At 44.9% G+C, this 13,606-nt stretch overlaps 1 protein-coding gene across 1 annotated transcript in view; it reads left to right on the forward strand.

Annotated features, from left to right (window-relative positions):
* Positions 1 to 13,606, forward strand: part of LOC139444929 (cleavage and polyadenylation specificity factor subunit 1-like) — a 45,516-nt gene that overhangs the window by 29,757 nt on the left and 2,153 nt on the right. The window contains exons 27-37 of the mRNA XM_071225953.1: positions 202 to 318; positions 622 to 712; positions 3,600 to 3,684; positions 4,106 to 4,247; positions 4,635 to 4,703; positions 5,213 to 5,296; positions 6,753 to 6,929; positions 8,722 to 8,788; positions 9,225 to 9,272; positions 10,794 to 10,952; positions 13,162 to 13,291. Coding sequence (XP_071082054.1) covers positions 202 to 318; positions 622 to 712; positions 3,600 to 3,684; positions 4,106 to 4,247; positions 4,635 to 4,703; positions 5,213 to 5,296; positions 6,753 to 6,929; positions 8,722 to 8,788; positions 9,225 to 9,272; positions 10,794 to 10,952; positions 13,162 to 13,291 — 1,169 coding nt within the window. The remainder of the gene's footprint in view (positions 1 to 201; positions 319 to 621; positions 713 to 3,599; positions 3,685 to 4,105; positions 4,248 to 4,634; positions 4,704 to 5,212; positions 5,297 to 6,752; positions 6,930 to 8,721; positions 8,789 to 9,224; positions 9,273 to 10,793; positions 10,953 to 13,161; positions 13,292 to 13,606) is intronic.

Genomic DNA, 13,606 nt, shown 5'->3' on the forward strand with positions numbered 1-13,606 from the left:
TCTGCATATACATATCATATTGTGGTACCTGGATGCTGTTGTACAAATTGATCTTAGTACTAAGGTGATAGTACCTCCCATTTCTTAACATGGACTTATGACAGTCAGAGAGACAAGGTTTTTTTTGTACAACAGCACCCTGAATAACACATTTGGGAAGTTTAGTGTGATGTGTTATCCCCTTATTTTTTTCTCTTTCAGTCTGAGTTGCGTATCTGTGTGCTGCCCACTCATGTGACTTACGATGCTCCGTGGCCGATACGTAAAGTCCCACTGCGCTGCACGCCCGTACACCTCACCTACCACTCCGACAGCAAGGTGGGAAACATGGCCGCTGTTTTCATTCTTCAGTGTTGAATCAATTTTTCTAGACACTAACTGGTCTTGTAGTTGATTGGCTGACAATAAGAATATCACGTATTTGATTGGAAATAACTTTAGAAAACATATGGCTGGCATTTATGATCATTTGTGGTTGATGGGTATGATACATTGTATTTAATTGGCTGACACTTATGTTACTTTGTAATTGATTGGCCGGCAGCTATGGTCCCTTGTAGCAGATTGGTTGACAGTGATGATATCTTGTCGTTGATTGGCTGGTTTGTTGTGCGTATTCAGATGTATGCTGTAGTCACCAAGACGGCAGAGATCTGTAATCTGCTGCCCCGGACCACGTCGGACGAGCGAGAGTGGGACACAGTGGAGAAAGGTAATAAAATCTTGATGTGAACAGGAGTTAGTAGGCTCTAGGTTAGAATCTGTACCGAGCAACCCCTGGAGGTCTACACCATGGGGATCCTGGGTTGGAATCGGTACCGAGCAACCTCTGGAAGTCTACACCATGGGGATCCTGGGTTGGAATCGGTACCGAGCAACCTCTGGCGGTCTACACCATGGGGATTCTAGGTTAGAATCGGTAACCAGCAACCTCTGGCGGTCTACACCATGGGGATCCTGGTTTGGAATCAGTACCCAGCAACCTCTGGCGGTCTAAACCATTGGGATCCTTGGTTTGAATCAGTACCCAGCAACCTCTGGCGGTCTAAACCATTGAGATCCTGGTTTGAATCGGTACCCAGCAACCTCTGGCGGTCTAAACCATGGGGATCCTGGTTTGAATCAGTACCCAGCAACCTCTGGCGGTCTACACCATGGGGATCCTTGGTTTGAATCGGTACCCAGCAACCACTGGCGGTCTAAACCATTGGGATCCTGGTTAAGAATCGGTACCCAGCAACCTCTGGCGGTCTAAACCATTGGGATCCTTGGTTTGAATCAGTACCCAGCAACCTCTGGCGGTCTAAACCATTGAGATCCTTGGTTTGAATCAGTACCCAGCAACCTCTGGCGGTCTACACCATGGGGATCCTTGGTTTGAATCGGTACCCAGCAACCTCTGGCGGTCTAAACCATGGGGATCCTGGTTAAGAATCGGTACCCAGCAACCTCTGGCGGTCTAAACCATTGGGATCCTTGGTTTGAATCGGTACCCAGCAACCTCTGGCGGTCTAAACCATGGGGATCCTTGGTTTGAATCAGTACCCAGCAACCTCTGGCGGTCTAAACCATTGATATCCTTGGTTTGAATCAGTACCCAGCAACCTCTGGCGGTCTACACCATGGGGATCCTGGCTTGGAATCGGTACCCAGCAACCTCTGGCAGTCTAAACCATTGGGATCCTGGTTAAGAATCGGTACCCAGCAACCTCTGGCGGTCTAAACCATTGGGATCCTTGGTTTGAATCAGTACCCAGCAACCTCTGGCGGTCTAAACCATTGAGATCCTGGTTTGAATCAGTACCCAGCAACCTCTGGCGGTCTAAACCATGGGGATCCTGGTTTGAATCAGTACCCAGCAACCTCTGGCGGTCTACACCATGGGGATCCTTGGTTTGAATCGGTACCCAGCAACCTCTGGCGGTCTAAACCATGGGGATCCTGGTTAAGAATCGGTACCCAGCAACCTCTCGCGGTCTAAACCATTGGGATCCTTGGTTTGAATCAGTACCCAGCAACCTCTGGCTGTCTAAACCATTGGGATCCTTGGTTTGAATCAGTACCCAGCAACCTCTGGCGGTCTAAACCATTGAGATCCTTGGTTTGAATCGGTACCCAGCAACCTCTGGCGGTCTACACCATGGGGATCCTGGCTTGGAATCGGTACCCAGCAACCTCTGGCAGTCTAAACCATTGGGATCCTGGTTTAGAATCGGTACCCAGCAACCTCTGGCGGTCTAAACCATGGGGATCCTGGTTTAGAATCGGTACCCAGCAACCCCTGGAGGTCTAAACCATGGGCATTGCACATTTGAATCAGTACCCAGCATCTTATGCTGATCATAAGAAGCAACCTTGTTGATCGGTGGTCCGACTCGGTTACTTGGTTGATTGTGTCTCATCGTACCCTGATGCCGTGGATCATTGCTCACAATATCAATCACTTGATTGCCTGTTCCAGATTTGATAATGTTCAGTCAAATAGCTGAGTGCAGCGTTAAACAACAAGAACAAAATCAAAACAACTTGTTGAAAGGGTCACTTATATTTGATATTGATGATCCGAGAAGATCCGATGTAGAATAGGTCTTCAGCAACCCATGCTTGCCGTAAATGGTGGCTATGCTTATAGTAAGAAGTAAGAGGCTCACTGACTTGATTGAAGCAGGTCATTGTATCCCAGTTGCGTGGATTGATGCTCATAATGTCAATCACTGGATTGTCTGGTTCAGACTTGATTATTTACAGACCACCGTCATATTGCTGAAATATTGCTAAGACAGTTTTTTCTGTTGTATCTTTTGAGATTATTTTGTATTTTGACATTTCTTTTTTATGGAGTAAAGATAAAATGTGTTCATTAAACAGACCTCGGCCTGTTTTCATAAACATTCAAGAAACCTTCATGAAAATGTGCAGATTGTACAGAGTGGAATCTGTTGTCAAGATGAATGTCTCCCCCATGTTCATGAAACTGTTGTCAAGTTGAATGTCTCCCCCCCGTGTTCATGAATCTGTTGTCAAGTTGAATGTCTCTCCCATGTTCATGAATCTGTTGTCATGTTGAATGTCTCCTCATGTTCACGAATCTGTTGTCATGTTGAATGTCTCCCCCTGTGTTCATGAATCTGTTGTCGTGTTGAATGTCTCTCACATGTTCATGAATCTGTTGTCATGTTGAATGTCTCCCCATGTTCACGAATCTGTTGTCATGTTGAATGTCTCCACCATGTTCATGAATCTGTTGTCATGTTGAATGTCTCCCCCCGTGTTCACGAATCTGTTGTCATGTTGAATGTCTCCCCAAGTTCACGAATCTGTTGTCATGTTGAATGTCTCTCCCATGTTCATGAATCTGTTGTCATGTTGAATGTCTCCCCATGTTCACGAATCTGTTGCCATGTTGAATGTCTCCCCCATGTTCATGAATCTGTTGTCATGTTGAATGTCTCCCCCCGTGTTCATGAATCTGTTGTCGTGTTGAATGTCTCCCCATGTTCATGAATCTGTTGTCATGTTGAATGTCTCTCTCATGTTCATGAATCTGTTGTCAAGTTGAATGTCTCCCCCGTGTTCATGAATCTGTGTTTGTACTTCAGAGGAGCGCTACATCTTCCCGACGATGGACAGGTACACTCTACAGCTGTTCACCCCCAGCTCGTGGGAGCTCATCCCCAGGGCCAGGTGCGTAGTTGAAGATGTAGCTGATGGTTGAGTTGATGCGTAGTTGATGGCGTAGTTGATGGCATAGTTGATGATGTAGTTGATGATGTAGTTGGTGATGTAGTTGATGATGTAGTTGATGATGTAGTTGGTGATGTAGTTGATGATGTAGTTGGTGATGTAGTTGGTGATGTAGTTGGTGATGTAGTTGATGACGTAGTTGGTGACGTAGTTGATGATGTAGTTGATGATGTAGTTGGTGTAGATGGCCTGCAAAAGTAAGGAGTGCTGAAATAAGTTAATGCTATCTATATCTCTTTGACATTGATAACCTATTTGGCGATATTTTCTGTATATTTTTATTGACCATTGTTACAATATTTAGAAAAAAAGCAATATGAGCAGTTTTCTGTTTGCCAACTGTGTTTGTTCCGTGTTGCAGCTATGAGACGGAGGAGTGGGAGGACGTCACGGTGCTGAAGAATGTCATGTTGAAGTCCGAGGGAACGCTGTCTGGCATCAAGGGGTATATTGCCATGGGAACTAACTACAGCCTCGGGGAGGAGGTGGTGTCAAGGGGAAGGGTAGGTCATACTTACGTGGAATCCAAGGCAGAACAGGTGCTCAGTACCCCGTGATGGTCATATTCTCATATCCCTTGCTATCATAATCTCGTACCCCATGCTGGTCATATTCTCGTATCCCTTGCTATCATATTCTCATATCCTTTGCTGTAAGAGCACACTGGTGTGGATAGGTTGGCTACAATGTTCTCTCACTCACCAGCTCATTCTTTCATTCTCTTGTGGCAATTCCAGGGCAGAGTGTTCTTATTCTGCCTCTGATAAATTTAACTGATAACATTGTCAGACAACGTTCAATGTACCGTATGTTATATACTGCTCCCGGTGAGGATGCTGATAGATAGACATGCTGTCATGTAGGTAAACTCTCCATCTTCTGTCTTGCAGCTGATTATATTTGAGGTGATAGAAGTTGTTCCCGAGCCCGGTCAGCCTCTCACGAAGACCAGGATCAAGGTCAGTGCTGGTGTCGCAAGTGACATCCTGGGTCCTCTACAGCCAATAGTCGATGCTGTGGTGAACTTCATGTACTGAAATTAGGATAAAAACTCAATGAAATTTTCAATTCTAACATCAGTGGTATCTTATCATTTATATTATGCTATCTTTGACTTTTTTATGAAATTCATTTGTTATCCCCCGTAACACTTGCTCTGGAAACAATATCTTGCATGGATGGACGTACAGAATGTCCAGATATCTCAACATAACAACATGGTCCCCCTAGGTTCAAAGTAACAGGTTTTCTATATACAACTAGTTGACATATTCACAAGTATTTACCATTGTGGGGGATATCGATTACTTTGTCTTCTCCTTGTCATTAAACATGTTTTCGAACAAATACAGAATCTCAACCAAATGTCTTTTGATATCAAATATATCATCAACCCGACTTTCTCACTAGCGCTTCTATACAGGTTCATAGGCACTATAATGCTTGATGTATTTCTGTCTGTTGCCAGATCATCTATGAGCGAGAACAGAAGGGCCCGGTCACCTGCCTGTCTCACGTCAACGGCTTCCTGCTGTCGGCCATAGGACAGAAGGTACATATCTGTGTCAGAACTCAGGGTCTCAGCTGTACCTAGATGCACAACAGTCCAGGGGTGAAGGACAGAAGCCGTGTTGGGAGCCCGGGCTAGAATAGGTCCTCGCACCCTATTGTGGTTGAATGAGGCGACTAGCTGGATCAGGAGGTCAGGCCCGGTGTATTAGTTGATCGTGTCTCATTGTACCCTGATGCCATGGACCTTTGCTCATAATATCAATCACAGGATTGTCTGGTCCATACTTGATTATTTACTTTCTGCCACCATACACTTTAGTTATTGCTGCACGGGAGTTAATTTACAGACAGGAGAAACGATGAAGCGTTCTGCTGGATTTTATAATCAGATCGGGGTGTTTCTCTCAACAGTGTGTTTGTGCTACAGCTCTTTGTATCAATTAATATTGTAATAATTGTAATTTAGTGATATGACACCAGTATCATTAACTAGGGAGGCAGTCGGGTAGCCTAGTGGTTAAAGCGTTCGCTCATCACTCCGAAGACCCAGGTTTTGGATTCCCGACATGGGTACAATGTGTGAAGCCCATTTCTGGTGTCCCCTGCCATGATATTGCTGGAATATTGCTAAAAGCGGCATAAAACCATATTCACTCACTCACTCATTAACTAGGATGTGACACAACCACACACATCATGTACAGGATTGTAATATGGGGCTGATTAAATGTTTCTGGAAGATTTTGTGGAAATATTAAGTAAAAGTAAATGGTAGATTTCATAGGAAAACCAGACTGACTAAGAGAAGCCTGTGTGTTTGTGAAATATCTAATGCACAGATGCAGTCACAGAGTACATAGAAAACTTGCAGTGATGACGAGTGATCATGCTTTACATTTGTAGGGAAATTACATTTCATCCAGATAAAGTTCTGCCACATGTCGTCTGTTTTGCAGCACAGCTAGATCTTTGAGTCCCATCAATAGCTTATCGACCTGTGTAGATTCAGGTAGAGAATAGGTCTTCAGCAACCCATGCCTACTGTAAAAGTCATAAGAGGCCACTAACGGGATCGGGTGGTCAGGCTCGCTGACTTGGTTGATGCATGTCATCGTATCCCAATTGCGTGGGTCGAAAGCACATGATGTCAACCACTGGATTGTCTGGTCCAGACTCAATTATTTACAGACTGCTGTCATATAGCTGGAATATTGCTGAGTGCTGCGTAAAACCAACAAACAAAGAATAGCTTATCCATATATTTAGTGAAGGGGTCATGCACTTTAGACTGTGTCACTTTCAGCTCCAACCTATGACCTGATTGTCTGTGTCACACTCAAGGTACGTGCAGCACTGTAGTATAAGTGGGATATACACGTGACCCAAGCGACAAATCCCCACTGGATTAATGCTGTAGCTGTGCTCTATGTTGGAGTGAAACCTGTCACTACACAAACTATGGGAAGAGATAGATATCTTGAAATGTTTGTTTTTAGTTGTACATGTGGACGCTGAAGGACAACGACTTGATTGGCGTGGCCTTCATCGACACTCACATCTACATCCACTCCCTCTGTGTCATGAAGAATCTCATCCTGGCTGGGGACCTCCTCAAGAGCATCTCACTGTACCGCTTCCAGGAGGACCTCAAAGTCCTGTCCATCGTCAGCAGGGTAAGTGTCCATCTTCAGCGGAGTAAGTTTCCATCGTCAGCAGGGTAAGTGTCCATCGTCAGCAGGGTAAGTGTCCATCATCAGCAGGGTAAGTGTCCATCGTCAGCAGGGTAAGTGTCCATCGTCAGCAGTGTAAATGTCCATCGTCAGCAGTGTAAATGTCCATTGTCAGCAGGGTAAGTGCCCATCGTCAGCAGGGTAAGTGTCCATCGTCAGCAGGGTAAGTGTCCATCGTCAGCATGGTAAGTGTCCATCGTCATTTGGGTAAGTGTCCATCGTCAGTAGGGTAAGTGTCCATCGTCATTTGGGTAAGTGTCCATCGTCAGTAGGGTAAGTGTCCATCGTCAGTAGGGTAAGTGTCCATCGTCATTTGGGTAAGTGTCCATCGTCAGTAGGGTAAGTGTCCATCGTCAGCGGGGTAAGTGTCCATCATCAGTAGGGTAAGTGTCCATCGTCAGCAGGGTGAGTGTCCATCGTCAGCAGGGTAAGTGTCCATCGTCATTTGGGTAAGTGTCCATCGTCAGCAGGGTAAGTGTCCATCGTCAGTGGGGTAAGTGTCCATCGTCAGCAGGGTAAGTGTCCATCGTCAGCAGGGTAAGTGTCCATCGTCATTTGGGTAAGTGTCCATCGTCAGCAGGGTAAGTGTCCATCGTCCGCGGGGTAAGTGTCCATCGTCAGCGGGGTAAGTGTCCATCGTCAGCGGGGTAAGTGTCCATCGTCAGCAGGGTAAGTGTCCATCGTCAGCAGGGTAAGTGTCCATCGTCAGCGGGGTAAGTGTCCATCGTCAGCAGGGTAAGTGTCCATCGTCGGCGGGGTAAGTGTCCATCGTCAGCGGGGTAAGTGTCCATCGTCAGCAGGGTAAGTGTCCATCATCAGTGGGGTAAGTGTCCATCGTCAGCAGGGTAAGTGTCCATCGTCAGCAGGGTAAGTGTCCATCGTCAGCGGGGTAAGTGTCCATCGTCAGTGGGGTAAGTGTCCATCGTCAGCAGGGTAAGTGTCCATCGTCAGCAGGGTAAGTGTCCATCGTCATTTGGGTAAGTGTCCATCATCAGCAGGGTAAGTGTCCATCGTCAGTGGGGTCAGTGTCCATCGTCAGCAGGTAGCTGTGAATGATGTAAATTCAAATGACCATCATTTCTTTATATTCCCAAGGATCGAACACGCAGTCTTATTATATGAAGCCCAGTAAGTGTAGCACTAGGCTGCAGAGGTCTGATCAATCCCAATGCTTTTAAAAATGTCTTTTTCAAATACCTAATGCCAGCAATAGATATTTTATGCCCGTTTCCTAAGGTCAAAGGAAACATTAGATACGACACTTCCCATAGGGTTTTTATGATATTTAAAACCCTTATCCCACTCATGTGGGTTTAAGATATCATAAAAACCCTCGGACATGCTTTATTCTGCACATGAAGGACAGGTTTGTGATGGACGGGTTTGTGAAGGACAGGTTTGTGAAGGACAGGTTTGTGAAGGACAGGTTTGTGAAGCACTAGCCCAGTGGCAGGTATTTACAGACTGTTGCAATGTAGCTGTGACCATACTGACCCTGGAACGAACAACTTTCACTTACTCACTGTTGAAATGAACTGCTTGCTATGCAGTAGATTGTTTTACATATTAGCCCTTTAGTATGGCCAGGGACTTCTTATTGCTATGTGCTTCCTGGCCTAGAGACCTAGAGAGCTGGTTCAATGCCGCTTCAATACATGTGACCACTACTACAAGTAGGTCTGTTGCCAGAGTCCCCCATACATAGCCTGAGCCTGTGTTGTTGTTCTCCTTCCAGGACATCAAGCCCCTGGAGGTGTACGCCATCGACTTCATGGTGGACAACAACCAGGTCTGCTTCGCTGGTGAGTAGCGCCACTTTGGCTGGTGAGTAGCGCCACTTTGACTGGTGAGTAGCGCCACTTTGACTGGTGAGTAGCGCCACTTTGGCTGGTGAGTAGCGCCACTTTGGCTGGTGAGTAGCGCCACTTTGACTGGTGAGTAGCGCCACTTTGGCTGGTGAGTTGCCGATGTGACGTTAAATTCTAACTCACTCACTACTGCTGTTGTGTATTCCGCCCTGGCTGGTCTGCTAGAGAGTGGTCTTGGCTGTTCCTTTGAAGCCATGTTGGTGAACTGAGGACAGAATACTCCCTGGTAAGTTGTACTTCTTTTGAGAGGTGTTTCAGAGTGGGGATCGGGTGGCCACAATGGCCGTCACGTTGGTCCTGACTCACCCACTGTTTGACTAGTACCAGCTCTGTGTTTATAGTGACTGACAGCTGTTGTTTTGTGTTTCAGTATCAGACAGATTCAAGAATATCATTGTGTATTCCTATCAACCAGAAGGTGAGTGTTGCTTTTCTAAGAGTTTGTTTGTTTGTTTGATTTACTAATGCTGCACTCTGCAATATTCCAGCTATATGACGGCAGTCTGTATATAATCAAGTCAGGCCCAGATAATCCAGTGATTGACATCATGAGCTATGATCCACGTCATCACGGCCAAATGAGTCCAACTACTGATCAACAAGTTCGCCTCTTACTACCAGCATAAGGTGCTGGGTACCGATTCCAAGCTGGAAGACCCATATGTAGACCTCCAGAGGTTGCTGGGTACGGCTTTCAACCCGGAATTGGGATACGATGACATGCATCAATCAAGTCAGCAAGCCTGACCACCCCATCCCGTTAGTCGCCGTGGGTTGCTGAAGACCTATTCTACCCCGGATCTTACTCGTCTCTGAGGCTGTGTCCTGGTTATAGTTTTCTTAGGGTACTCAATCATTATTACTCCCTTGTGCCCAGTCTTTTGGGTATTTTTAAACTAGTAAAAATATTTTTTTTTAAAGGGGCGGTCAGGTAGCCTAATTTTTAAAGTGTTTGCTCGTCACGCCAGACACCCGGGTTCGATTCCCGACATGGGTACAATGTGTGAAGCCCATTTCTGGTGTCCCCAACCGTGATATTGCTGGAATATTGCTAAAAGTGGCGTAAAACCATACTCACTCACTCATTCTTTGTTTAAATGCTGTTTGAGGTGACTTCTGAAGTACATCTGCTCCCGTGCTCCCTGAAGCGTGTCACATGTTTCATAAACTCACAAAGGCAATAAGTGATAGCGTATGCATTATTCACTGGAGTGGAGGCCCTGTATGCTTGATACCTGCATTCAGTCAGAACATAAAAATGAGGCTACACAAGCTGTCAGTGCAACAATGGGTAATCATGCAGAGTGTTGAGGTTTTTCTAAACATTCAAGCTCAGACTTAATTGGGTTATGGTAATATATTTTGCATATTTAATGCACGTATCCCGCTAGACCGGAGTAGTCCAGTATAGGTATCGCCATGCATGTCCTGTACGTGTCCCGGCCTGCCGGCTGCTGAATGCCATTAGACCCGGCCACTGGGAGGGGACTCCATGTACAATTCTGTTGTCTCACTTGCTGTCACTGTCAGTCCAATTACATCTCAAATGTCGAGTTGACTTCGTAATTCGGAAATAACAGACTTGTAACATTTTTATTTTATTTTTATTTTACATATTTTATTTTAACAACAGATACAATATGATGTCATATTGAGGGTTTTGCTGTATGGTATGGTAGTTTAGGCTGCTTAATGCAGTTCTTTAGTTTTTAGAGAATTCTGGAGATATGGCTGGTGTCACTGAAACAGTCACTGGTGTGTTGGGAAAATTGTCAAAACGTTAACTCCTTCCACCAAACACTAAGATTTGATTCTCTACCCTTCTACAATTAATGGAGACAATTGTTGGTGTCCGTGTCATCGTGCAAGAAAAGCAACAACCAATCATTCTGAGTGAGTCGCAGTGTCGGGGAATAATGGTTGTATATTCCTGTTCCAGCTCGGGAGAGTCACGGGGGTCAGAGGTTACTACGCAGAGCGGACTTCAACGTTGGATCTCACATCAGCAGCATGTTCCGAGTCCGATGTCGTCTCACCGACATCGCCAGTGACAAGAAACTGATGACGCTGTATGAGAAGCGGCATATTACTTACTGTGGTGAGAATGTCATTACCTAGTAGCTATTTCAGTATAAGAGCTGCTGTTCAGTGTTCAACATCATGCAGGGGTATCTGGGACACTCCATGTGACCAGGGGGCACGGTGGTCCAGTCGTCTAGGGCGCCCCAATTGGCTGTGCAGAGTTGTTTCTCTTAGGCATGCCAGAAACCTATGATTGTGGGGTCGAATGTCGGGTCGCCCCGATGATGTTTCTAGGTTTGTCAGTACCATCCCACTGCTCGTGGGTTTCACCGATGTGGTAGACGTCTGATCCCTGCATCACTTCAGGCTTTCCTCCCACATGAAGCTGAGAGGCTGTGATATAACTGGAATACAGTTAAAAGTGGTGTTAAGCCAACTCACTCACTCGCCGTGTGACTCAAAGCTAAGTACGATACTTTTTGTGTGAGAAACCAGTCCCCCCAGGAAACAGGATCCTCAGTGAAATATTTATCATCCTTTTAATTTATGAAAGAAAGAATGTATTTACTACATTAGTGAACCTCCATTAGTGAACCCCCATTAGTGAACCCCCATTAGTGGAGCTCCGTTAGTGAACCTCCATTAGTGAACCCCCATTAGTGGAGCTCCGTTAGTGAACTTCCATTAGTGAACCTCCTTTAGTGATTAAGCAGCAGAAACTAACAGGTTTAGTCCTGTAGTCCTCACAATGATAACATACAGATAAACCCTGTAAAAGGGCAGATGTCAACTTGTCCTTATGATACCTTAACTATTGGGCAGTGTGGCAAGGACTACTGCCAATGTCTAACACTGAGTTAAGCAGTGTCTCACATCACACCAAACAACCGCCTCCATGGTCTAGTGGTAGAGCGTCCGCCCGGAGAGCGGAAGGTCCGGGGTTTGATCCGCGGCCACGTCATACCAAAAGACGTTAAAAGATGGTACTTGTTGTTACCCTGTCTGACGCTGTTCTGAAGACATGTTCGTTCATTAAAAGTGTTCTCCAAAACGCACCCGGAGCCTATAGATCGCGCTTCACGTGCACTTGTGTTAGTTTTAAATAAAGAATCTGTTCTCCAAAACGCACCCGATGCATAACGATCGCATCGCCTGAACACACCAAAGTATGGCTGTGACTGCACGTGAAATGTGAGGGTTGTAAGCAAATATAAGGCGGTAGCGCGCATCAGTTAGTTAGTTGGTCAGAATTCATTAGATGGTTAGAGTTGGTCAGAGTTCGTTAGAGAGTTTGTTAGTTAGATGGTTAGAGAGATGGTGTTAGACATGGTGTTAGACACAGTGTTAGACACAGTGTTAGACGGTGTTAGACAGTGTTAAGACTCCCTTAGGAGTAACTGTTAGAATTAGCATTAGTTTCTTTCATTTGAGGTTGATTCATCTTTCCTTCACATAATAACAGGTAATCATGTTTAGTTCCTTATAGATCTTCATGGTTTTATTATAGGTAATCACGTTTAGTTCCTTATAGATCTTCATAGTTTTATTATAGGTAATCACATTTAGTTCCTTATAGATCTTCATAGTTTTATTATAGGTAATCACGTTTAGTTCCTTATAGATCTTCATAGTTTTATTATAGGTTATCACGTTTAGTTCCTTGTTTCATTCAAAAAAGGTAAGTCATTCAAATTTACGATTAGTTTTCATTTTAAGTTAAACCACGCTCAAATATTCAGTTCCACTGCGCAACAGGGCTAAAACAAGGACTGATCGGCTCGGAGTCAGTACACTGTGTCTGAGTGGGGTATTCATGTTAAGTTGCAGCATGGTACTTCAGTGGGCTAGAACTATAAGTCGGCTAAGTCCGGACTAGTACAAGTAGCCACACAAACACACACACGTACATGCACGTCACTATATAAGTGCAATAATCTTGGACGCGACGTTAAACACAATTTCACCTCACCTCACTGGCTCCAGCTGTTTGGTTTTGTCCATGTTGACTTACAGTTTTATACAGGGTATGACCACTCTGTGCCACATTGTAGATGCTGTGTGTTGCCATGGGACACCAACTGTAAGCATAATGGTGCCATGTAGAGTGTCCTACCGAAACTGACCGTTGCTGTTGGTGGGGTAGCCCTGTGGGTTATGCACTTGCCCAAAGACTCGGGTTCAGTATCTGCATGGTGTTGTGTGAGGATATTTTTAGTCTTGTTGATTTCTCAGAACTTGATTTTCGTTTTAAATTTAACTGTACATTTTTTACTCTCTCTTTGCAGCCAGCCTTGATGGGAGCCTGGGTTATCTGATGCCCATCTCGGAGAAGGTGTACCGCCGCCTGCTCATGTTGCAGAATGCCATGACAACACACGTGCCCCACACGGCTGGATTGAACCCTAAAGCTTACAGGTGAATAATCATCAGAGGTATCAAATCACAATAGCCACCTCTTATTGGTTTTGTGTTAATAAAAATAAAACAATGTTCAGTTCTATATTACAGTTAACCTTACAGGTAATTAATCATTCTGCCATGAATTTGGTAATCACTCAATGTTGACTGGTCCATCAGAGGTATCAAATCACAATAACCACCTCTCATTAAAACTGCCGACTTGTGTAAATAAAATAACATAATGTTTGGTTCCAAATTACAGGTAACCCAGCTCTACATTGAAAACAGCAGGCTTAAATACTAATTGGTTGATGATATCTGTTTGGATAA

The sequence above is a fragment of the Haliotis cracherodii genome, unplaced genomic scaffold (assembly GCF_022045235.1).
Source record: "Haliotis cracherodii isolate W230 unplaced genomic scaffold, xgHalCrac1.p SCAF_10, whole genome shotgun sequence".
In the NCBI taxonomy this organism is placed as follows: Eukaryota; Metazoa; Mollusca; class Gastropoda; order Lepetellida; family Haliotidae; genus Haliotis; species Haliotis cracherodii.